This window comes from Mixophyes fleayi, chromosome 5 (assembly GCF_038048845.1).
Source record: "Mixophyes fleayi isolate aMixFle1 chromosome 5, aMixFle1.hap1, whole genome shotgun sequence".
NCBI classification, from domain to species: Eukaryota; Metazoa; Chordata; class Amphibia; order Anura; family Limnodynastidae; genus Mixophyes; species Mixophyes fleayi.
The window spans coordinates 210921553-210947266 of NC_134406.1; the positions used below are offsets into that span (position 1 = coordinate 210921553).

Below are 25714 nucleotides of genomic sequence, written 5' to 3' on the forward strand. Positions count from 1 at the left end.
CTAGAAAACAGTTCACAACTCTAATGAAGGGCTAAGGATGGACAGAGTCCACCAATGCCAAGATTAACTAGTACTTCAGTAATACGTGGGGGCATAATTAAGGTAGAGTCCACTAAACATTGCATTTTCTTTTATGTACGGCTACACATAGCACAGCTCAGCATCCATGGTACAATAAACAGTGGTCTAAGTGGAAATTGAGATGTAGCAGTATGAAAAATGTAATGTGAATGTCCGTGAATAAAACTTGAAGTCAGTATGAGAAGTAGCGGTATGACATTGCACCGTATACAGCCCCACTTCGACCAGGAACAATAAGGTTGAGATGCATTCAGCTACTTTCCCCATGTGAGATAGAATGAGTTGATAGCAATGAGAAAATACACAGCAAGTGCTGGAAGTCAAAATAGTTGCAAGAAAATGCTCCTTGGTGCATGACCCCCCCTAAAAGAAACCCCCCCCCCCCCCCACAACAACCAAACCACAGCACTTAAGAAGCCATACATATTGGTCTGAAGTCACATACCAAACAGTCTCTGTACCAGGTGTGCCCACTTGGGTGTGAGGTCTTCTCATACTGAGTAGTCAGCAATAGTTTAGCTTACTGCTTTGTCTATGTGACACTTCCTGCTGATAATTTAATCCAATACTTCTCCATAAAAAGAAATGTGTGGTCCCTTTGTGAGACCAGGAGTCCCTGAAATATGCCAAGTTGCTAACACCCACAGTGACAAGGCCATGCAAATTATTTTTTCATTTTTGTAAACCAGCCCTCCCCTCAACTACAATCTCCATGGCGTGAGTTTTTAGGAACATACAAATCTTATGCATGCCCCACATTACAACCACATACATTGTTGGCACAGGCAGCACAGTAGTTGGCATTTCTGCCTCACAGTGCTGCATGGGGGTGCTCAGTGTTCCTCCCACAGTGCAAAAACATACAGATAAATGAATTGGTTTGTGACAACATGGACCATGGAGTGTGTGTGGGGTAGGGAATTTAGACTAAGCTTCAATGGGGCAGAGAGAAATTACATAGGATAGCGACTGAACGCACCAAGATAGCTGCCTCACCTTCTGCAAAAATATGTAGTGGTTTGAGTCATATTCGGAGAAAATCTCTGTATTATTTATATAATCAGTAATTAACTATTGTTGTTACACACCGATATGCAGTAAGTTTATATTTATTTGTATAAACACCCTACATCCAAGCATTACCTTCACTTATCACATTCACACGGTAGAAGGTTGGTTTCACTTACAATAAACAAAAGATTATTTACCATTGAGGACAAATTAAAAAATAATCAGACAGAGATTGATGACAATTTTATTCTGAAGTCGCCATGATGCCAGCAACAGCCTTGGACCAGTTAGATGAAGCTGGACACGTGAATGTGGCCAAGCTTTACGTTATGGGAAGCAGCACTGTTACAATGAGGCAACACGTATCATTCCTTCTTCCTGGCAGAAATGTCAGATAAGGCAAGTACTGTGGTAAAAAAAAACCATGCAATAGTAACAATGAATGATATAGGTGTGCAATAAATATTTTCTTTTGTCCTTGGTTCCAAACACTAACATCTTTATATATATAAAAAAAAAATAGTAATTTGGGCATTATTTGTTTTCCAATGTTAGAATTCTATTTAGAATTTAGCTTTTTCACAGCTCCATGAATAGAAATTGATGTGGATTCTCACAGCTTCCATGTCAAGATGAATTGAACTATAGAATTTACACCTTCCTCTCTAGAACAAAAAGTTGTTCTAGAGCAGGAGACTCTAATTGTGGAACATTTATTTCACACCTAAGACCAAAAAAAGAAAAAAAGAAAAAAAAAAAAAAAAGGACTAAAATGGGAAGTGTCATTATTGTTCAGTCTCTTCTTCAGTAGCTGCAATTCGCCGTGGTCCATATAGAAGAACATAAGCTATATGCCAATCTCCTCCTCCTGACAACCTTAGTATATCTTCAGGTGACACAATGCTCACTTTGTCATCATCAAATTTAATCCATTCATCTAAGGAGGACAAAGATACATTCTATTACAGAAACGGAAAGTCTCATTTCATAACATTGTTGCAGTATGGTTTGAGATAGTAACAGCTGTAATCTGACTGGTTACTAAAAGCACATAACCATGGACAATGTTACTCTATGGAAATTCAGTGCAGCAGTGATATTTGCAGGGTGAACTATTAATTAGACTTTTTAATATTATAATCAGATTATGAGAGAACCTATGTGCTTACATGATGTGTGTTTGGATGATAAATTTTCTGCTTGTTTTTGTACACAGAGCAACTATTTTATCATGTGTCACACTTATATAAAGTATAATGGTGAACTAGTTCTTTAAAAAATGTATTAAAAAGGGAAAAGTGAGAAATTTTCAGGAAGCTGTATGAACTGTTACATGGTGTTCAATTGGTATCAAATTTCAGATTCCACCACTTAAGATTATAGATATTGAACTGGTCATTGCAGGGTTGCTGCCTCTGTAGAGAGGGAGACCGCAAAAAGCAAAGTGCCTCTCCCCAACACCACAGAGGTTATCAGCCCCAAGCTAAAAATTGCTGGAGATCTATGACCCAGATCTCCAGTCACCATAGTAGCTACCAGAATTGGGACCAATGAAGTGGCAGTTTTGGCAACATTGTGGCGGTCACAGTATAACAGACATATGTCCAATATACCGAGAGAAACAGAAACATTTTCAAATAAACTTTAACTGAACTTTGTGAGGATTTATTTAAAATGAGATTTAAAACACTTTTATAGCCATCACTTGTCTAGCACAGGTGTTGGAAAAGCCAACATCTTATTGCTTTCTATGTGGTTACATATGTACACACTGCACCATATTATTGCTTCACATAATACACCCCGGAGCTTATTAAACAAGACAAACAAATATACTGCATGAAATAGAATTTTATGTGCAGATTAAAGAGGCCGGAAAATGCTAATGAAATTGAAGGCAATTTACCATGTTTCCTCTTGACCCATGAAACATAGTGTCCTGAAGAACTTGATCTTCCCTGGTGAGTAAGAACTGCCTGCAGCTCATAGTATCCACTATTATTAGAACCGACATCTAGAAGAAAAGCAAGAATGCAGATGCTGGATTGTTGGTGTGGAGAACAAGGGCATTCAATACACAGCTATGACTGCAATACATAATTAAGACGACTGTATTCCATAGTGAGGCTACAGAGCCATGGAAAACTATTACAGCATTTTGTGAAATAATCATTAATGCCATTTATAGGAAATCCAAATAAGAGTGGAAAGTCTTAAAGAATAACTGACTCCTAACTAAATTCATGCTAAAGTAGTGTTACCCGCTCTGCTAGTATGTGTAGACTTTTGTCAAATTAAGTGCCATTATTGAAACTTTCACTTTCATTTAATAGATCAGTTTATTCTCAAGCTACACGATTGCAGTAATTTTAGGAAACAAATGTATAAAAGTTTTGTAGGAGTAAAATAGATTAAGGAAGTATTTGGACAATATCTCAATAATTTACCTCCACCACCAAAAGGTAGAAAAGCAAACAAAGTACAGTCCCTCTCAAGATGTCCCTTTAAATGTAACAATTCTCATCATTAAATCACCTATTAAGTTGCTCACTTTCTGGGGAAGGCCAACCAAAATCACTGACGTAACCTCAGTCAGCTATAGCATAGATTGTAAAGCTTATGAACAGGTAACTAACAAACTAAAAACACGAAAAGAAAATTAGTCTGGCACACGCCATCAGGGACGCTTCACAGCTTGGCATAGATTCTACAAGTGTAACTTCACAGAACAGAAACTCCATTTTCCCAAAAGGAATTACATCACTGGATGTTTTGTAGATGGTGGAGAAAAACAGGTTGTCAGGCACTGCTTCAGAATCTCTTTATTTTAAAGATGCCAACATTTGCAGCTGTCTCTCCCCAAAACTTTCATACCAACACTTTAGCCACTGTACCTCACGAAACACCTACAGCTGAGCTGTCTAATACTGTTGCTCATGCCAATTGTACACCAACAATTACTCTTCTCTCGCAGTCACTGAAGTATCATCTTCCTCTAACCATATTATGATCCAAACCTATGTGCCAGTTGCTTGAATTTCTTGATTAGCTCTCGGCTTACATTATTTTGGTAGTTATTTGTAAGTCAGTGTAAAAAAAAACAACGCCCATTTATCCTTTACACAATAATAAAAATATTCTTACATGGACTTTTTTTAAAGTATGTTTTAAGGGGAGGTTCCATTAGAAGTAAAATATAAGTTGATCAAATATAAAATGATATCTGCTCAATAATGCACAAATAGGGTTTTCATACCTTGATGGAATTTTGGATATTTAACAATTATTATTCTTATCACAGTATTATTGGAAATCCTATCCTGAAATGTACGTACTCACTTGTCAATGTTATTAGAAGCCCTTTTATAAAAGGACATTGTATTTAGCCCCATGTTGGGGCAGCCTCTCTTAATCCAGACTAGCTTTCACATGGACACCAGAGGGGGCTGATTTGGTACCCAGGAGGATTAGAGATACGTATGACCATCTCTCATTATATTCCCCCCTGCATACTTGTGTTTAACCACTTTTGAAAAAAAAATAAACACAATAGGTGCCCTGTCTCTAATCATATCTAAAATTGTGGGTCATTTTACAGATTGAACCTTTATTTTGTTAAAGACTTACCATCAGGAAAGGCAATGGGTTCATATTTAATTTCTTTTTTTGCCACTTGGCTTACCTAAAATAGAATAAGGACAGAAAAATGTATAGTGTATTAGAGTAACCTCATTTTGTTTTCCCATCAAAAATGCTACTACATTAAGAGAATTTGAACCAGGCAAAATAATTATTAACATAAACCTGTTAATTTACTGTAATAAGGCAACTTATGCTAGAAAGATTTTAGTTTGGTGGAAAATAGTAACCCAACATATATATTTTTGTCCCATCCATTCATCGCTCCTGGATAGTCTTGTTAAATACCCATAGGCTTTTTGCACTGTACCTCATTAGCCACGCCTACACCGCTCCTGTCACATTAAGCGCCATAACACCCTCACAGGAGTACTCTGTACAATACACTATCAAGACAGTGGAGAACCCATAATCACAACGCAGATATACATGTATGAATTAGTATCTTTACTTATACAATGTTACAACATACTGAATCTTCAACAACCTTACACACCACAGTTAGAGTATACAATATCTGTGTGTAGGTACATTTTCTATTACACATTTCTTCATAAATGGGTGTATCTTCTTCATGATGTGTGCATGTATCCCAGATTCCATCCATCATTCCCATGTTAGCAGCACTAGCTCAGTATTTGTATATAGTGCAGCAATATCCCAATATCATAATCTAGTGCAAATGCCTTATAAATACAAGAAACTAGCAGATTACTTCTCACATAATCAACGGTCCCAATACACACACTCAGTGGCCACTTTATTAGGTACAATCTGCACACCTGATTGGCTGAGTAGATATTGGCATTAACAAACATGTGGCAGCAACTCAATGCATAAAAGCATCCAAACATGGTCAAGAGGTTCAGTTGTTGTTCAGATCAAACACCAAAATAGGGATTCAATTTAATCCAAACAACTATGAAAGTGGAATGATTGTTGATGCCAGACAGGGTGATTGGAGTATCTCAGAAACTGCTTATGTCCTGGGATATTCACCAGCAACATTCCCTAGAGTTTAGAGAATGGTACAGAAAAACAGTGAGTGGCACTTCTGTGGGCGCAAATGTCTTAGGTCGTTGGAGAATGGCCAGACTCAAGATTCAAGCTGAAAGGAATCTATATGTCTGTACAAGATCTAAGGGTAAGACTGGGATACTGACATCAATACCACCCAAGGGCAAGTATTTTTCAGTTACTATTATTGCACTGTACTCAATTCCAGTCAACATCAACTCCTAGTAATTATTTACCCACAAAAGGGAGACAATACAAGTGGACAAGGCTTCACAGATGTAAATTTGAATCATATTATTGTAAAAAAAGGGATCCACCCTTATTCTACATGTTGATGACTTACTGTTAGCTTTCTGTAATCGCTCCAATATGTCTGATGCTATTATCAGAATGGAGACAAAGCTCCTAAACAAAAATTGCAGTTTTGCAAGCGATCACACAGTAGTTAGGACACTCCATCATATGGGAAAAGTGATTCTTCAACACAGATAATATTCAACCCCCTAAAGTTTAGGGCCTAAACAACCAATCACAACAAAAACACTCCAGGGCATCTCATGTACTTAGAAACAAGATGCCTGCCGCGGTAAGCAGCAGACACATCATTAATGCAGGAGAGTGCCTGACTGTAAGAAACTTTTTACACTGTTCCGTCATGAGGGCTTACAGTCACACGGGGAAATGAATCAACCTATAGCTTATTTAACACAGAGTCTCCCAAGTAGCCTCAGAGCAACTGTTGCTGCAACAACACTTAGCTAAAACGGAGGATATATAATAAGATTAGTGCAGTCCAATGTTGTCTATTTATGCACATTTATTTACCATACATAACTAATTGCATGGCAGAAACAAAATACTGGAAATACTTTAGCATTCTGGTTTCTTTTGAAACAGCAGAAAGAACCTTTAATCGGTATCTATAGTCACGGGTTCCCTGATCCCAAACTGTGCCCCCAAAACATCACTCTGGGGACTCAAAATTAATTTGTTCAAAAGGATTTTAAATGGTCGGACAGGTAAAGATGTCCAACCTTTGTTACACTATATTTGGTCCATATCACCGCAGCCCCCGTTTTGGTCAGTTCCGTTTTCCATAGTGCCAGAACGGGCTGTCGTATCACCGACGTATACAGCCCGATTAATAAGCAGTGCAGTGTTACCAGATATCCTTCCCCCAGGTCAACCTGAAACAGTCTGACTGGAATCCATCTACTGAACCAGGAGATTATCTAGCGGGCTCCTCATTCACACACACACACGTATGCTTTCAGGTTAGGGAAAGCCAATCTCACTGTAACTGATCTTAACTTGATCCACCTAAAGAGGAAATACAGTGATCTATTTTGCAGAAAACATGTCTGGGTATATATTACAGCGGTTTGGAGTGCATATAAAAATTTAGGTTGGACAACCACTTTTACTAGCTTGATATTTACCAATGTAAGGGGTAACTTTTTCTATTTATATATTTTGGATTTAAAGATCTCTGAGGATAAATATTAGATTATAACAATCTGACTGAACTAATGAAGTTATGGCCCTTGCAAAATAGATGCACTTTATGCCAAATTTTAGCAGAATGTTCTTGCCAGCATGGGCACTTTTGGTGGGGAACTGCTGAATATCAGATTATGTGGAGAGAAACTCACATCTATCTCCTTTAATAGTATGCTCTCTCATAAAGAGCAAATGCCTACAGTCCAGGACAACAGACCTAGTCCCCACTATGGTTTAGAGTTGTATGGTGGATGGATACTTTGTCTCCTAAAGAAGGGAGGTCATGGATCAGGAAATAGCCAAGGATACATCTAATATAACGGTGCTCATTGCACTTCAGAACCACATTGGGTTTGAAGTGGGGCCTCTATCTAAAAAAGAGAAGGACATTTTTGTAGGAAGTTAGAATGTAGAGTAAGTCGAAGTACTCGCTACTCCATTCTCTTCAAGGGAACGCTTCCGACTTCCTTTAACACTGCTACAGACAGTATATAAGAGGATTTTTGGACATGAAGCACTCCGAGAAAAGGTGTGGACATCCAGCAGCACACGTCGTCTTTGGAGAAAAAAAAAATCAAGTCCTGAACCTTAAGTGAAGACAAAAACAGGCCCCTATCCAGGCCATCCTGGAAGAAAGACAAGAACAGAGTCAGACGGAAAGAAGAGGTGGGTGCACCTCGCAGTTCACACCAGCCCACGTAAGACTTCCAGAAACGGTGGAATCAGGGCCTCAGTTATCAGGGCGTCAAAGCCAGTCGTACTAAGTCCTAATGAATGAACGGACCCTGGCTCAAAAGATCTTCCCTGAAAGAAGTCTCCAGGGCGGTTCTATCACCATGCCGAGTAGATCGAAATACCAGGATCTTCACAGTCAGTCTGGTGCCAGTAGAATCACTGGCATCCACTCCCTCTTGGAAGTTTTTAGTAATATAGGAATCCAAGGAAAGATATATACGAGGTATGTCTATTAAATAACGAGACTGATTAAATAACTCACCTTTATTTATTATTACAAATTTAATGTTTGTCCCCTTCATTATACTCCCCATTTGCACCAGTACATCGCTGTAGTCTTCTGGCCGAAGGCATGGAGCAAATCGATTTCTGTCACTTGTTTCAACATATCTGCTGTTTTCTTCTTTACAGCATCAACTGACTCAAAATGTGTCCCTTTTAAGCACTGATTTAACTTTTGGGAAAAGATAAAAATCGCAAGGTGCTAAATCGGGCGAATATGGAGGATGCTCAAGTGTAGTAATGTGTTTGTCGGTCAAAAACTGCTTCACAGAAAGTGCTGTGTGAGCAGGCGCATTGTCCTGGTGAAGAAAGAAACCATTTTATCACAGTTGCGGCCGTTTCTTTCTGACTCTCTCAGGTTTTGCAAAACTTCCTTATAATAATGCTGATTAACTGTTGTGCCTTCTGGAACCCATTCTTCCAAAATTACACCCTTTATATTGAAAAAAAAACAATGAACATTGCTTTGAATTTTGACAAGCTTTTTTCATTCTTGGTGATGACGGTGTTTTCCAGTGCATTGACCGTCTTGGTTTCAGGATCGTACTGGAAGATCCAGGTCTCATCACAAGTGATTACTTTAAGAAACAGGTTTGGATCTGTGTCAAGTTGCTGCAGAATGTCAACACAACATTTCTTGCCACATTCTTTTTGCTCTGGTGTGAGAACCATTGGGACCATCTTTGCACAAACTTTCGTCATGTTAAGATCCTCACGCAAAATTTTCCATATGGTGTCTTTGTCAATGTTCATGGATTCAGCTATCATTCGAACACTGAGTCGGCGGTCTCTTCGAACAATCCGACTGATTTTTTTCTACATTTTCTTCGGTTCTTGAAGTGCAAGGTGGTCCAGGGCGTTCATCTTCGACATTCTAACGTCCCTTGCTAAATCGGTTGTGCCACTCAAACACACGCGCTAGAGACAGGCAGTCATTAGCATAGGCCGTAGTAAGCATTTGAAAACATTCAGTTGGTGTTTTGTGCAATTTTACTAAAAATTGGGGGGAGTGGACCCCTCCTGGCAGATCTGTCTCGGCCACGTTGAGGGAGTATGGGACTGCAAGACACGGCTCCCGGCATGGTCCATCGCTGCCCTGGTGCGGCTCCTGGGTTCCTGTGTCCTGCGTATGGGTGACCCTTTGCCGGGAGCCCAGTGTTGGGAGAGCTAGGGGTGTCTGCGCCCTCCCCGTCAACTCTGCTGCTGTAAAACACTAAAAAGGGCTGTGCAAGAGAAATAGAAAAAATCTTTAAAAAAAAAGACAAAAATATGAATTTTTCCACTACAATAGCTGTTCTGTGATGTGGTGTGATAACATAAGTGCACACACACAATCAAATATTGGTCCATTACTGACCACATTTACCAAAATGCCCGTGTGGATCATTGCTGGGCATTGTGTGGTCATATTTATGGTGTAAAAGGGTCGACTACCATATCACCTGCAATAGTAGCCGACATCAGGAATATGTCTTAGTGAAGAAGTATTTATATGTTAGAAGACTGCCTAAAATGCCATACAGTTGTCATATTGTACTTATCACAATTATGCATGTATGCTTTAGTGTCTATAGCATGTAGGACTATATTACATCTCCAGGTTAACTGCAAAATGACCAGATTTCGAACTTACTTTTGGTGCCTGCTCCGGTACTTTCTTATCTTCCAGGTCCTTAAACTTTAATCGGTAGGGGACCATCTTTTCCTGAAGCTCTGAGGTGCATAACTCATATATATCCAACATAAGGGGAAATTTCACATCCTGTGCAGAAAATAAGTGCATAATATTATAAGTGCGTAAGATATATTTTCATACAACCAACACTCACAAAATAAGTTATGTGAAGCAATTATAAAATTAATATAAGTGCTGCAATTGCTCCTGTGAGATTCTACATTTTCAAACTCTCCCGATTTTAAAATTAGTCCTTTGTAATTAGAGCTGCAACATCATATTAATGATGGGTTCAGTTGCCAACATGGCCAGGGCTGAAGGTTTCTTGGATTTATCACTGGAAATCTGTAAACTGGATAGAGAACTTTCTCAGAATTGGATGCACACAGATTAACCGAAAGAGTACGATTATGGTCCTAGAATGGATTCACATCACTAGCATCAAAAGCAAATGGTGGGCTTCATGGCTTTGGCAACACCATGACATGGTAATTCCTGATTTTCAATTTCAAAATAATGAGAACCCAAAACATGGCATGTACCGAGAAGACACTGCAAAGTAGCAGACACACAATGTTATGGTATACCTCAGTGAAACAACACAAATGCTATTGGATCCAGAAATAAGGTCATTCAGCAAATATACAAATGTTAAGGGAGTTTTACTGGTTGTAGCTTCTGGTGGGCCCTTCCTTCATTACAACATTCCGCTAACCAAGAAATAGAACACACTTCAGCACTGTATAAAAGTTAAAAGGGTAATGCTTAACAAACAAAGAGTGGCGTGTTGAGGTCTTCTGTCAAACTAAAGAACATGCCTACTTCTATGAAGAGAGCAATATCTGCATCTCCTGTTAAACTGAGAATTATCCACGACCTATCTATTATGTGGAGAGCATTCTCTAGGGTCTTCTGCCAGCTGTGATTAATAGGTCTTGCCCTCAAGGAAGGGCCTATCTAATTTAATGAACTGCCAGGAAAAGGGTGGGGGAAGTTCCTCCATTCTCTATTGTGTCAGAGTATTTTGTAGTATCATGTACCAATGTGAAGGCTAATATTAGAGCCGTGAACAACGCTCCCCGGAAGTAAACTGTGGCACAGAAAGAAAACTGATCCAATTTCAGCAAATACAGCAACGGTGAAAACAAAATGCAAACCTTGAGAACTTTGGCATTCACAGACTCCTTCTCTTTATAAAAGAATCGGACCATCTGGATAGTCAGGTAGGCAGGTAAACGACTTATCCTGGACTGAGAAGGAGAGAACACATTATTAGTGATATCTTAATAGAGGTAAATGCTTCACAATTCCAGATTCAGAGGCCAATAACAGTTTTATTTAGTTTTTCGGATAGCCCAAAATAATCAGTCACACTCAATAGTTCAGGTCTGAGAATTTGGAGCCCCGTACAAGACAAATGATAAAGTACAATTAGACAGCCACTTTCATGATGTATAATAAACGTTAACATGAATAACCATCATATTGATTAATTGCATATGCTAGAAATAAAACAGGGAGCTCAGGGAGGACAGAAACCTCCTGTATTACATTTATTAAATGCCAAGCACATTGCAAGCAATTGCAGATCTCAAAAAGCTAATCATCAATCATAACATTTTATGCACTGGAATACACTAAAATCATGCATAAAATGCAATAAAGCACACTACAGATTAATATGTGCTCTAACAAAAACAAACATTTGCATAAAAAGGGTCACAGATTTACACATACTTACAGTTTTGTTATATAAAGCATTTCTTTGTAACAAAGGTGAATGTTTGGTTATTTCTTCTTGAAGGCGCTGAAAAAAATATTTAAAACAGGCTGGTGTTAAAGTCTGAACATAAAAGATCAAATTTATATTCAAAACCATACACACTGCTCTCACCAGATAGAACCACACTGGTGCCAGTAAAATAGGGATTGTCTAGTTTATTACTGTGGCAAACTAAGTAACTTGTGCATTTATCACTTTCTTCCTTTTAAAAACAGTGGACCGTAACCTATGAACGATCCCTAAATATGGTTAACAAAGTTGGAGTGGGTTGCCAAACATATTAGTGTGAAACACAATACTATTTTATCATTATCTTATGTTCAATATACCATTTTAAACAGCTGTAAAGCAATTAAAGGATAATACATTCTTAAAAGCTGAACTGAAGCCTATACGTGGACAATAAAAATAAAAAATGAATCACCCTTGTTTAAAAAATTACTACAATACCATAGAACGGGTCTTCCCCATCACATTATTACACCGTGTTGACTGCAAACTCAAGCTAACAGCTAGGTCCAATGAAAATGCACAATTTAAAACAAGGATAAAGGAGAAAGATCCGTGTGTGCCACACTTGTGGAGTATATGTAAAACCGTTAAAATATAACTGATAATTACATAGTCCCTCATTTGTACATGTAAGATGATCACAGAGACTGGTGGCTAAATAAGAACATGTATGCAGCCAAAAATAGATAATAAAATGAACTATTCCTACCAGTTTGAGCCCTGTGAAGAGATATTTCACTTCTTGGTTAATGAAGCAGCTGAGCTGGAGCTGGTTTTCTTTGCTTTTCGTTACTTCCTCCTCTTCAGATTCGGTACATTTCATTCTTTGTGCATTAAGTAACAACACTGTGCAATTGTGTATGACAAGTAAAACATTTTGGTGTCCATGCAGCCAGAAATGCAGACAACCCACTAAAACACTTAAGTTTGACTGACAGATACAGTACAACGTACAATCACAGCGGGGCTTCAGGGACAGGTAATCTGCCCTTTACACCTGCACAGGCGAAAATCCTTCCCATGAACAGAATAAACCTCAGCAGGTGGGAGGACAGCATCTCTGGTCCATGGATGACATTGAAGCACTTGCTGGATTGGGAGGGTGGGACCCCTGTTAAATAATATGTATCCATTATCTACGATAATGTAGAACTTATGGAATGCCATCCAAAAGTAGAGCTTTTAGTTTTGGATGGATTTATCCATGAAGTGAAAGGGAAATGCTCAAAGACCGCTCTGAGGAATCTCAATCATGCGAGCGTAGCGGGAGATGTAATAATGTAATCAACAAGGAGTGTGCTTTGCCAGAGTATCAATGACAACGATTGCTTACATTTAATTTAGGGGATTGGTTACCCTGTCCACTGTGCAGCCGGTACAATCCCATTAATGTCTTGTGCATCCTCCACCCCCCCCTTCTTCAGATTTCTTAATTTGATCTCAGACATAAAAATCTAAGACACATGGCAATGAATGAACATGTGGAGGTAAGCGGTCATTTTTCATCGAAAAAAAGTCCACAGGGCCCCACTACTTTCAATACACTTTGGATCCCCACTTAATACAAGTAGTTGCTCCATAAAAGGATACGATGACTCAAATTCAACGCTAAAAAACTGGTCAATAAAGCTCTTCTTTTTTGATGCTGCAGCAGCTGCACCTGAGTCAACCTAAAAGAAAAAAAAAAAAAAAAAAAAAAAGAATATAAAAATTATAAAGTGAACGTTTAATAAAAGCTTTATGTTGTTAACTTTAATGGAATGCTTAGAGCAGGCCTGGCCAACCTGTGGCTCTGCAAGTCCCAGCATGCCCTGCCAGCAATCGGCTGAGTATCTACTGGCAAAGCATGCTGGGAATTGTAGTTTCGCAACACCTGGAGAGCCACAGGTTGGTCAGGGCTGGCTTAGAGAAATATGTTACTTTTGCTGGAAATCTGATATGCAATCAATTTTAGTACTAACACAAAGTATTAACCCTTTATATTGCAATGTTGCTCTTAAGCAACACGAATTTCACATTACTTTTATGTAATAAAATTGTCATTTTTATCCTTTCCTTCACAGATGTGCTCTCAATAACTGTGTTTTTACACTAGTCAGCTGTTTCGAAGTTCCAATATTGAGATGGCCTATGAATACAACACTAGTGTATGAATTCAGCGCTTACCAAATAAAGAGTTAAATGTTTGGCTACTCCATGTATAAAAAAAATAAACATACTGCACTCAGCAGAGAAATACATCAATTGCTAAAAATATATCGCAATTCAAAGAATCTACCCTCACTATTAATATGTCGGAGAGTATTTTCCTTACTAAATGTGGATTCCAATCGCAGTTTGTCACTGGAAGCAACAGACCAAATCTGGGTACATACTACAGAAAAGTTCTCCAGATGAGATTTCTGTAGCGATTTTACCAACGGCTGAATGTCCCAATGAGCATGCTGATTCATGTGTACACAACAATTTACCTTCAGATCTGTGATCGTTTTGATATTTTTTTTTATATGCAATCCTATTACAAATAGTTTTGATTGATTCAAATACATACATTAGTGCTTTTCAAATGAAGTGAGGCGATTAAGCGCATTCCCACAAAGAAAATTAAGTTAGAAATGTTCTATATAAAATCATAAATGTATCAACGGCGCTTCAGTTCTAAGCGCTGAACTGTTTGATTTCTTATTGTAGTTGAGGGACTGCAGAATTTCCCTAGTTTTAGCTGCTTGATCTGATGTATTATTCTCTCTCTCTAAATATCTATCAATAAGTTCAGATATTTAGCATCAGGACGCTCGCTCTTTCTTTTACCTCCATCATGGTGGTGAAAAGCAAGACAACATATTTTGCGGTCAGCATCATAATTCTCGCATCAGACTCAGGGACGTTTTAGTGAAATGTACTACAGTAGCCAACTTGGAGTATTCTGTAAATGGGCCAGTGTCAAATAATCAGAAGCAGCACTGTTCAATAGGTGGTTCAGATTGAGCAAAATGGGAAATCCCTGGTGTCAAAGGAGAGTGAAAAAAGCAGATATGATCTTGGTAAAGACCCAGACAGCTCAAAATATTAAAGATGGAAACTGATGCAACCTCACCCAGAGAAAATGCAGGAACTGCTCATGACTTTCCCAGGGTGGGGACATGAGGGTAAGTTTCATGGGTGTCTATGGACATGACCTGGTCTTTTAACTATTTTAGTAGAAGTGAGAGCCCCTCTGCTGGGCAGGCAAACAGGTGCAGAGTTCCAAAGAGGCAGTCATACCCATTGGAACCCTGGAAAAAATAAATAAATTACGAAACAAGAGTTATATATTAAAATCCCAGAATGTGGCCTCTGGACAGTCAAGTAGACTTGGATGTGTCAGAGGATGAGTGGTCGCCCTTCTTATAGGGCCCAATAAGTCTCCTACAGTGACTTCCTTCTGGAAGATGAACAGTATGTTTTTATTAGATTAAAGTGAACTGGTTCTTATTAAGACTGTTTAGAGCGAGTGAATGAGGGTCAATTGCTGTGTGCAGATTAGTTACCTCCATATCCGTGTCTCTTTCTGTGGCTTCTAATTTCTGCTGGAGCACCCGCATTACTTGTACCCAGCATTCATTAGCGTCCTGAAAAATAAAAACATATTAGAGCTAGAATATTAAAATAAAAAACGCAGAAAAGAAAACACAAAAGCATGTGAAACAACTTAGTACAGATGTAGGGTTAGAAAACAGCCAAACAAAATAAACATCACTGAAGCCTAACAAAGTCCACTTTTATAGTGGTTTTGATTGTTTGTTTACATATGTCAAATTATATCCCTAATAACATGTTGGAAATTTATTAACAAATGATACCTGCAATTATTTTCAGGTTATATAGGTAGCACTAGGAATGATTGATTAAATATAAGGTTCCATTGCCAACTTAATAAACATGACCACCACTATTAACAGACATCCCTGTTCCACTGCTGTTAAAGAGATCTGTTATAATGTATCCCTTCTATTCAGAGGGCTTATAATCTAAACTCCTCATATGCCATATTTTATTAGGCAGCCTTTCTATATTAGCCAGTGTTATTCACAGATTTTAACATATAACTGGTGTTGGAAGGATCTAGGATAGCCTCCCCCTCCTTAATTGCAAGCTTTAGGATAGATCCTTCAGTTGCCGCACGATATCAGGCAGCCTTTGTCAACTTGTCCTTATGACTAAAGCATAAGTTATTATTGCTTTTTATTCCTTAATGATTTAGATAAATTAACTCACTGACTGATTAATCTAACTGGTCTAACTAAAAGGTGGATAATTTCATATAGCGAGGCAGACGCGCGTTTCGCTACTTGCATCTTCAAAGGCTGAACCCGAGGGAACATTTTGCCATTTCTTATATAGTATCCAGACACGCCTATCACTGACATCATATTCCTACAAGCCAATCATATTTCCTTATTCTCGGTGTAGCTCTCATTGCTGATTGACAATTCTCTGACCAATGAATATTGTGAATACCTATAAGTCCCAACCCCTTTAGTCCATGATTGGTCCATTATCATGGGTTTGAAACTTATTTCATTGCGTGGGTATACAATTCATAGTCGTATGAGCAAATAATACTTGTTCTAGTTACTTTAAGCAATCACTTTCTGGTAACATAACACAGATCTACTGGTGTGATTATATTAATAAATAATACAGTCACAATTTGAATACTCGACAAATAGATGTCATTGAACATCACTGTATTATCTTAGCCCATATTTAATGTTATATTACAATATTGCTATATATATATCTATTAGTGTGAAGTGATCCTATACCTTATTAAGAAAGACAAAAACTAATGTAATAATGTAATAGTGGATATTACTTATTCACAGAGTGCTCTGTTATGAACACTTTTTCTTTGTAATTCAATTTAGTCTTTTATGTTCTGGGTGCACCAACCAATACAGAATACTATAACCTATTTACATGTAATTAACAATTGGGAAGGTGAATAACTAGTGCGGTGATAATCCTTCCTTTAAAATTAAATATATGCCTTGACTACCCCTCAATTGTCTGCCCAACAAGACTATGTGACCCATTCTGCATGACACCGCAAAAACAAGCCGATGTCATGGAAAATGATTCAACTGTCACACCTGGTTCTCTTTCCACACTGGTAAAAATATATATATATATATATATATATATATATATATATATATATATATATATATATATATATTATATATATATATATATATATATTATATATATATATATATATATATATATATATATATATATTTTTAAACAAGAATGTGTAGTAAAATATTATATTACACATATTTGGTATAGTAATACTCCAGAGAACTGCCTGCTTCAAATTGTGGGTTAATATACATTGCACTAATTGTGCACAATGAACTAGGGGAAGAAAAGTGAAAGATGTATTTTATTATACAAAATGATAGCTGAAAGCCATATCTGCCCCCATCTGACAAAAATAGAAATCTTTGCAAAGTAAGAAATAAAGTTATCAAAACACCATGTTGCAAAAAGAGGTTGATCTATAAAAGGGAGATGCATATGCAATATAGCAAAACAGACTCTGATAATACCTGCTGCAGATACTGCCCTTGGTCACCTTTCTCTGCAAACTGAGGGAAGGCCATGTGCAAGAACTGGAGGAGGATGATGGGAGGGATACTGGATGAGGTCTTATCCATAGATTCAAATAGATCTCGAAGGGCTGAAATTATTACATTTACAATTAACAATGACACAAATTCACAGCCCTAGTACCAATACAAATGTGATCACGTAAAAAAAAATAAAAAAAAATATATGATGATAGAGGCTTAGCTTCATTCTGACATAAATATAATACAGAAACATGGCAGAAAGGTTAAGCGTAGTACTACTGTATTAATCCTCCAGAGACAGAAAGTTTCCAACTAATTGCATAATGTTCTCAAAAAGATACACTACACAATATATGGTTTGGAACAAATTAGAAGAATATTTAGAAGGAACAAACCTGCAGTTATATACTGAGCAGAGGCCAATTCACCAGAAGATCTCAAGGCACCCGTATAGCTATAGCAAACAAATATAAAATTGCATAAGCATTACTACAATAATATAGAAGATGGTCCTTTGAGACTATGTTCTATGATGTAAACCATATTAGTATAACACAGTATGCCACTAATAACACTGCTTATATTAATATCAATTTGATGGCTAGAGCCTTTAAATGTGCAGTGAAACAAATAAATGGAGAATCCCAATGGAGTGAATTTTAAATCACAGCTTCAGAATTTTGCCCATGTAATAATAATTATATTATAAATATGAACTTAATGGTAAAGTCATATCTAAACACATTCTCCATCCTTAATATCTACATGCCAAACTAAAGCAGAAGCTTTATGACACTTGTGACCCTACCAGAAGATTTTCTTCTCAATTAAACATCATATATTGGAAAATAGATTCCATTCCATAAAATGCAGTTGTGGATGGTGAAAAGCTAGGTGGCAAACAATGAAGCAACATATTAGTCATGTGTAATCGTACCGCTTAAGCGCCTCTTTTAGCTCAGGCACCGAGCGGATACACTGAACTGTGGCATTCATATAACAGGTGTTTCCAAGGTTTGTTAACCCACAGGGCAACTCCATCTGCAAGACAAGACAAATAAGTAGCAAATAGAGGTTAAAAATATAATGTAATTATATAAAAATATATCTATATTAAAAACAGTTACAAGCAATGCAGAACAAATTAATGAAATCCACACTCCACTGTATTTCATAAACCTTTAATGGCAAGCATATTTCTATCTGCAACAAACTTTTGGGCCAATTATTTATAGTTGACACAATGTTATACTCTACCACATATAAACTTAGAGAGTGCACAAGGCACTATCCAAAACATTTCTTCACAAACCTGACCGACCAGTCAGATTTAACATAAAAAAAAAAATCCAACACATAGACATACTTACAGCAGAGGCCAATTGCTCCTCTGTCATATCTTCTACAAACACTGGCCTCACCACAGGTTCCTCAGGAAGAGCCTCAGCCGATCCCATCATTAACAAGCTCATCCCCTAGACGAGAACGGACAGAGTGAGATCAGAGAAATCTATCATCAAGTGATGTGATAATGATTCTGGCTTAATTTAAAAAAACACAGAAACCAAGGCAAATGTTATCCATTTTTTTTTTCATTGTCTTTCCTGTAACACATTCAGCCTAACACAGATACAAAAATGTTTCCTGAAACATTGGCCCAGAAAGATACTAGTGAAGGCCCTTGCCCCTGCTATGTTTTGGAGATATTACTTCGGAATAAATGCAACTAAAAAGAGTATGAAAGTGCTGTTGTATATTCAGTGGATCTGATCTGTCAGGATATGTTCAAACACCACACACTGCTCATCACATATAAACCAGGAGGAAAAAGTCAAGCTAGAAGAGATTATATCAATATACTTCCAGTACAGACCAAACACACTCAAAGCACCAGCTTTGGACATGTAATGTTGTTTGTTGATGGTCTCTTTTGAAAATAATCTAAGAATGGACTAGTTACTGCAAAGGAGAAGGTATTTGGAACTTACATTTTTTATTTTGAGGTTCCCCCATTCATCATCCTGTGATAAAATAAACAAATGTTTAGCAATATTTTAAATTATGATAAATTTACTCATTTTATCTAAAAATGTAATTGGTCATTATTACGACATCAACAATTTTAAAGGTAGAACACAAAAAAGAACCAGTGAGGATGATGAACACACACAGAAATTTAGATCACTTTTATAGAACTACCTTGTATACATTCATACCTTTAGCGTTCCTCCTTTAACCATGACTTTCTGTCTGTCCGGCTGCACTCCAGAAAGGGCAAAAAGCTGGGCCTTGAAAACCATTGGCGGCTCATCAGTGTTCAGCTCCACATTATCAAACTTCTCCTTTCCCCACTTTACATTTACTGGTAATAAAGAACAGCAGACTTAGAGCTGGTATTGGACTATTGCACTATTAGCGCACAATTACATTAAATGGAGATGGGAAATAATTACAATCAAATCAATTATACTAAAACTAGTACCAATTACAAAAAAAAAGAAAAAAAGTTTTTTAGCTGCTGTAATTCTATTCACTGGCACATAAAGGTCATGGGAGTAGTGTGTATTTATTACACAGCAGGAGTTATCAGCACATATTTAGCATCGACTAATACAATATTGTCAGACATGGAAAGAAAATAATTTTCAGTGCATTGGTTCCAATCAAAACATTATGATTCCACAAGATATAGTATAAAAACAAACTATATACAAAAAGAGATAATGAGATATCATTAGGATGATTCCCTACATGACAGGCTCCTGCGCTTCAAAATTTCTACAAAAGCCTGTTCTTGTTTTGCTGATAACAGGTAGGGCATAAATGAATTATAACTGTAGACAATCCCATTAATTATAACTGTCGATCACCCCAGTGATCTACACTCAGTGCAGAGCAGTGATATGTAAAGCTGGGTACACACTACAGAAATTTCCACCAACTTTTTATGCTGAGCGATGTTACATGCTATCGATGGTCCGATCGCTCGGTCCATGGACTGCATACACAGTCTCTGATGAAACCGTGTGTAACACGGAGAAACGCGTCAGACACTATTGGATTTTAATACAACATCTGGACATCGTTTTCCTGTACCCCGGGGTATTCAATGGATTGCTAAAGTAAGTGGATGAAGCGATTGTATATACGGCCTCCGTGTTATCTATATTGGCTATCAAGCGCTGGATCATTGCGCTAAAGACTTTAATTACTGTTGCTGCAGTTGCTGCATGCTAAAGTCTAACCGTTTTGCCGATTAATATTAACGGAATTTGGAGAACTCACATCTGATATAAATCATCAACGCTTATCCATTACAAAGGACCCTCCATTGCAATTAACCGCTTCAGCGGCACTTCTGCACTTGATAAATCATTACAATTATACCAAAGGAATATTTTGTTAATGAATGCTATACACCGTTTTGTTGCATGAAAAGTTAAATCTGCCCTTGAAACAAGGAGAGTATATTAGTGTGAAATCTGGACATTGCTTGTTCCCTTTATTTTTAGGGATTTGAATCATCTATACCGCTGCAGCGGTTGTATGTGTGTTATTAAGCACTATAAGTATTTGCATTTAACCATCTATCAAGGTGTTTCTGTGAACCACTATCAAGTGTGTGTTATATATTCCTTTTGTATGAGTTATTGCTCATGTGCATCAGCTGATTTGTTCCCTGTGAGTTGCATTTTTACACTGTGATCCTTTAGGGGATTTATATTTGGGATCACTTGATGTCCACTGAATGTTGATTTTGTACAATTATTTTATTGCATTTAACGATTTTGCTATTGCTATTATATTCAATAAATAGAAACTGTTGGATACAGCGCCCCTTATTGCTTTTTGTTACTATTTAATATGAAGCAGATTCAGATTTCTGCTTGAAGGGAGCTGCGGTCCGAACACCATATACTATTAATTGATTTCTAGCGCCTTAATTTTTTGTTTTACTGTATCTTATGCATACACACTAGGCTTGTTTAGGACGATAAACGGAAGAGCGGACGTCCCTTTAGCGACTTTTTACAGCCATGTTGTCGTGAGCAATGACTGTAATTTCGTACTCACTGTTGTGGATCGGTCGGAAACTTATACACACACTACACAATGGAAACGAGATTGGAACGAAAATATTAAACAGTACGACCAACCAAATGAGGCGACAATCGTCCATTTGGGCAGACTTTTGACAATCGTGTCACTGCACACACTGACCCGACTTTTGAACGAGTGGTCGTATGTCGGCTGATTGAGCCGATTATTGGACGAAAACCGTGTAGTGTGTACCCAGCTTTAGCCCAGTGTGATCTATATGGATAGTTACAAAGATTTAAACAAGTTGGTTTCTCAAAATTCTAAGTGGCTAATTTCTAAAGGTTGAACTTTTGATTAAAAAAAATTGATGAAAAATACTGTGTGTACAGTCAAACACTCTATTACATAAATATTATGAATAGTATAAAAATATTTATATTGTAATTCACAAAACAGACTAGGCAGTATGAGAAAAAAAAAGGCCTGGGAAACAGCTACATCATACAAAAAATGTTTTGTTGGGGGGTGTATGGTTTGTTGCATTTAAAACATTAAATATGCCACATATTAGCAGTGGTGGAGCTCCATGCCACTGAATGTCCTGAAAATCAAAAAGAGTTCAAATCTCAGCTTTCCCTAAAGCTCCACTAGGTTGCCTACCTCTGTGATAAATAGAGTTGTAACGTGCATTATTTTAACTAATCAAGTTTCTGAAAGGTGTAATTAATTTCCAGGGACCCACATTTATTCCAGGGGTCCATAATCTTTGGCTACTACTGCCTTGGTCATCACAGGCAAAAACTATGTTTTATCTATCAAATTAATCAAAAGTAACATCAAAGCAACACACAAATCCTAACCAGTGACGAACATTACCATAAGGATTTACGACACCTTTTAAAATGCATAACAGATCAACAAAAATACATAGAATGACTTCAGGTTTTTCTGTTTTATACAATGTATAACAAAATTTAACTTTATGTATAGCACATGTATATAATTAAAAACTGATAATCATCAATACACAATTAAAATTAGAGGATACCATTACAGCAATCTAAAGTATAAACACAATAAGAATATTCAAAATCACAACCCAACGTAAGACACATCACCAATTTCTGTTCATTTCTTATTTTATGTATTATTCTTACTTTTATGTGCTGCTAACTATTTTGAAGAAAAATTAAATTGAGGAAAGCAGCAAGAGGGGTCTCACTAACAGAACAAAAAGGTAAGTTGCATAATTAATGTCTACACGTCACCTACAAAGAGTGAAGGAAATCAATTTGTGGTCTGAACAAACGTTTTACAAACCAATCCAATAGGAACTAGTGCCAATATTGTGCTTCATAAAGTGTCTCATGACTCTAATCTCACACTTTCATAATGAGCACCAGTCTGTAGTTTCATAAATACTGGTTCAGTCAACAAAAAGACGGTATCCATTGAATGTAAGGTGATGGGTATGATTTTAAATGGAGTTATCCATTTTCTGGGCTAAACAAGAAGGTAGCCCATCAATTAACTAGAAACCAGTGAAGTCGCTGTGTTAAAGTCATGAGGTTTGACCTATTCATGAGATACTCTTTTATAGCGATTTGATGTGCTATATTTTCCAGAATATAAGCTTAGACCACTTTCACACGCCATATTTTGATAAATTCCATGAACCTACCCCACCTTTATAGAAAGGAAATGCGATACATTAAATAATGCATTATCATACATAGTATCTATACGGATTGCAGAGCAGTAACATAGTAACCCCAGTGATCAATACGGATTGCAGAGCAGTAGCATACAACCCCAGTGATAAATACGGATTGCAGAGCAGTAGCATACAACCCCAGTGATAAATACGGATTGCAGAGCAGTAGCATACAACCCCAGTGATAAATACGGATTGCAGAGCAGTAACATAGCAACCCCAGTGATAAATACAGATTGCAGAGCAGTAACATAGCAACCCCAGTGATCAATAGATTGCAGAGCAGTAACATAGCAATCCCAGTGATCAATAGATTGCAGAGCAGTAACATAGCAACCCCAGTGATCAATACAGATTGCAGAGCAGTAACATAGCAACCCCAGTGATCAATACAGATTGCAAAACAGTAACATAGCAACCCCAGTGATCAATACAGATTGCAGAGCAGTAGCATACAACCCCAGTGATCAATACGGATTGCAGAGCAGTAGCATACAACCCCAGTGATCAATACAGATTGCAGAGCAGTAACATAGCAACCCCAGTGATCAATACAGATTGCAGAGCAGTAACATAGCAACCCCAGTGATCAATACAGATTGCAAAACAGTAACATAGCAACCCCAGTGATCAATACTGATTGCAGAGGAGTAACATATAGTCCCAGAGATTTATACTCATTGTATGTCCTCCCCGTTTGTGGGGGTTTCCTCCGGGTGCTCCAGTTTCCTCCCACACTCCAAAAACATACTGGTAGGTTAACTGGCAGCTAACGAATTAACTCTAGTCTGTGTGTGTGTGTTTGGGAATTTAGACTGTAAGCCCTAATGGGGCAGGGACTGATGTGGGCGAGTTCTCTGTACAGCGCTGCGGAATTAGTGGCACTATATAAATAATGATGATGAATTATATGCAAGGCCAGTGTGATCTATAAATAATACAGAACAGACAGAGGTAAGCCCAGTGATCTATACAAATTGCAGCAGTCACATGTAACCTCTAACGCCTTTCTGCAAAGTAACCATAGGAATCTGTTATTACTTCCTATTAACCTGTAACACCGGAGATTTCTAATTATTTTCCGTCCAGTAACCACAGGAATCTGTAATCATTATATGCCCATTAATCTATTATGATTTTCTGCCCTGTAAACCCATAAATCTGTAGCCACTACAACTCAGTAATGTGTACTCACTATGTGCCGGGTGACATATAACCTCAGTAATATATGGCCACTACTGCCACACAGAGGTATTAGGAAACGTCATGTAACCATTATGGTGAATATGGAGTGTGCCACGGGTCCCGGGGTCCCCCATACCTGTGTACACGGGCATGCTGCGTTTTCAGGGCGCACAAACAGCTCGCCTGGAAGTAGCTTTCTCCCAATCTCATTCAAACAGGGCCCCGCACGACAGTGACGCTGCGAAATCACACGCTACACCGATAACGCAGCCAATCGCACTGCAGCTCCCGGTAACATCACCAATCAGAAAACAGTCGGGTGATGTCGCAGCCAATCAGAAGGCACGATTTTGACAGCCTGTCCAGTCAAGAGCAGACTTTCATGTTCTGTAACCCGGAAGTTTTAGCTTATTTACTTCCCCGTGAGTCACTTCAGTGCAGAGTGCAGCGGAAATTAGTTACATTAAACGCACTTCTTTATAGTTTCTAAAATGATTGTGCGAGCGAGTCACTGGCGGATATACACTATGAAAACAGCTCCCTTGTTCGTAAGAGTTGTGCTCAACTTTGTTAAATACGGAATAGAATGGGGGAAGGACCAGGATGTATTTGGTCACACCGCCCCTGTCGGTGGAGGACTCGCATGCGGGGGCGTGGACAGGCTCTGTTACCTGAATGTAAAGGTTGGGCGGAGAGTTATGACATATACTTACCTGTTGGAGGTGTTTATATTTCATATTATTTTATCTTATATTATTCTATTTATTGCTTTCTACAACTGTTTCTTAAAGCAGCGGTCCCACACAGCTTTTTTCTTTAACAAGTTATGTACATTTTAAGCATGCATCTGATAGTCCTAGGCCGAATATATCTTCCTACAAATTATCTCCTTTTCAGAAGCTCTCTCTCTACATGCACTGACTTACAGCTCTCAGCATGTTATGTGATAGCAGAGGGGTAAAGAAGGAGGACCGAACAGTGAAGAGAGAGCTCAGAGGGGCATTCTAAAGCCACTCTGCCCACTACATCATGTGCCTGTCGTGGTATGTCTGAATTACAAATCATTAATAGCAGTATGAAAGGAAAATAGTAAATACCAATATTCTTCGTATAGTCTGCCACAGTAATTTATATTAAAAAAAAAACTTGATTTTATTTAATATTATTGCTGCTTTTTCCAGCTGATTATTTCTTCATATAATTTCTTCTGTATTTTTAAAATATCAAATGGTTTATTTAACCCATTCATTATCTTTCATCTTCATATAATTACTAGGGTGGTCAACCAAGAATTCACTATAGTTCAATTTTATTTTACAATCAACACAGTTTACTTCTAATCCTCCTCAGATCCATAACTAGACATTTAGGGCTAGATTTACTAAGCTGCGGGTTTGAAAAAGTGGGGATGTTGCCTA

The 25714-nt window shown here is 37.7% G+C and overlaps 1 protein-coding gene across 1 annotated transcript; it reads right to left on the bottom strand.

The window, feature by feature from the left end:
- Window positions 1–1320: 1320 nt before the first annotated feature.
- USP14 (ubiquitin specific peptidase 14) lies at window positions 1321–24586 on the bottom strand. Its single transcript, XM_075213391.1, has 16 exons — window positions 24433–24586; window positions 19573–19718; window positions 19345–19377; window positions 18727–18831; window positions 18294–18397; window positions 17752–17810; window positions 17333–17463; window positions 15266–15346; window positions 13326–13405; window positions 12445–12559; window positions 11682–11747; window positions 11098–11190; window positions 9899–10027; window positions 4720–4774; window positions 2999–3106; window positions 1321–2029 (listed from the first exon to the last, which is right to left on the bottom strand). The coding sequence occupies exons 1-16, from the start codon at window positions 24446–24448 to the stop codon at window positions 1878–1880; spliced, it is 1473 nt and encodes a 490-aa protein (XP_075069492.1). The 5' UTR covers window positions 24449–24586; the 3' UTR covers window positions 1321–1877.
- Between the last annotated feature and the right edge of the window lie 1128 nt (window positions 24587–25714).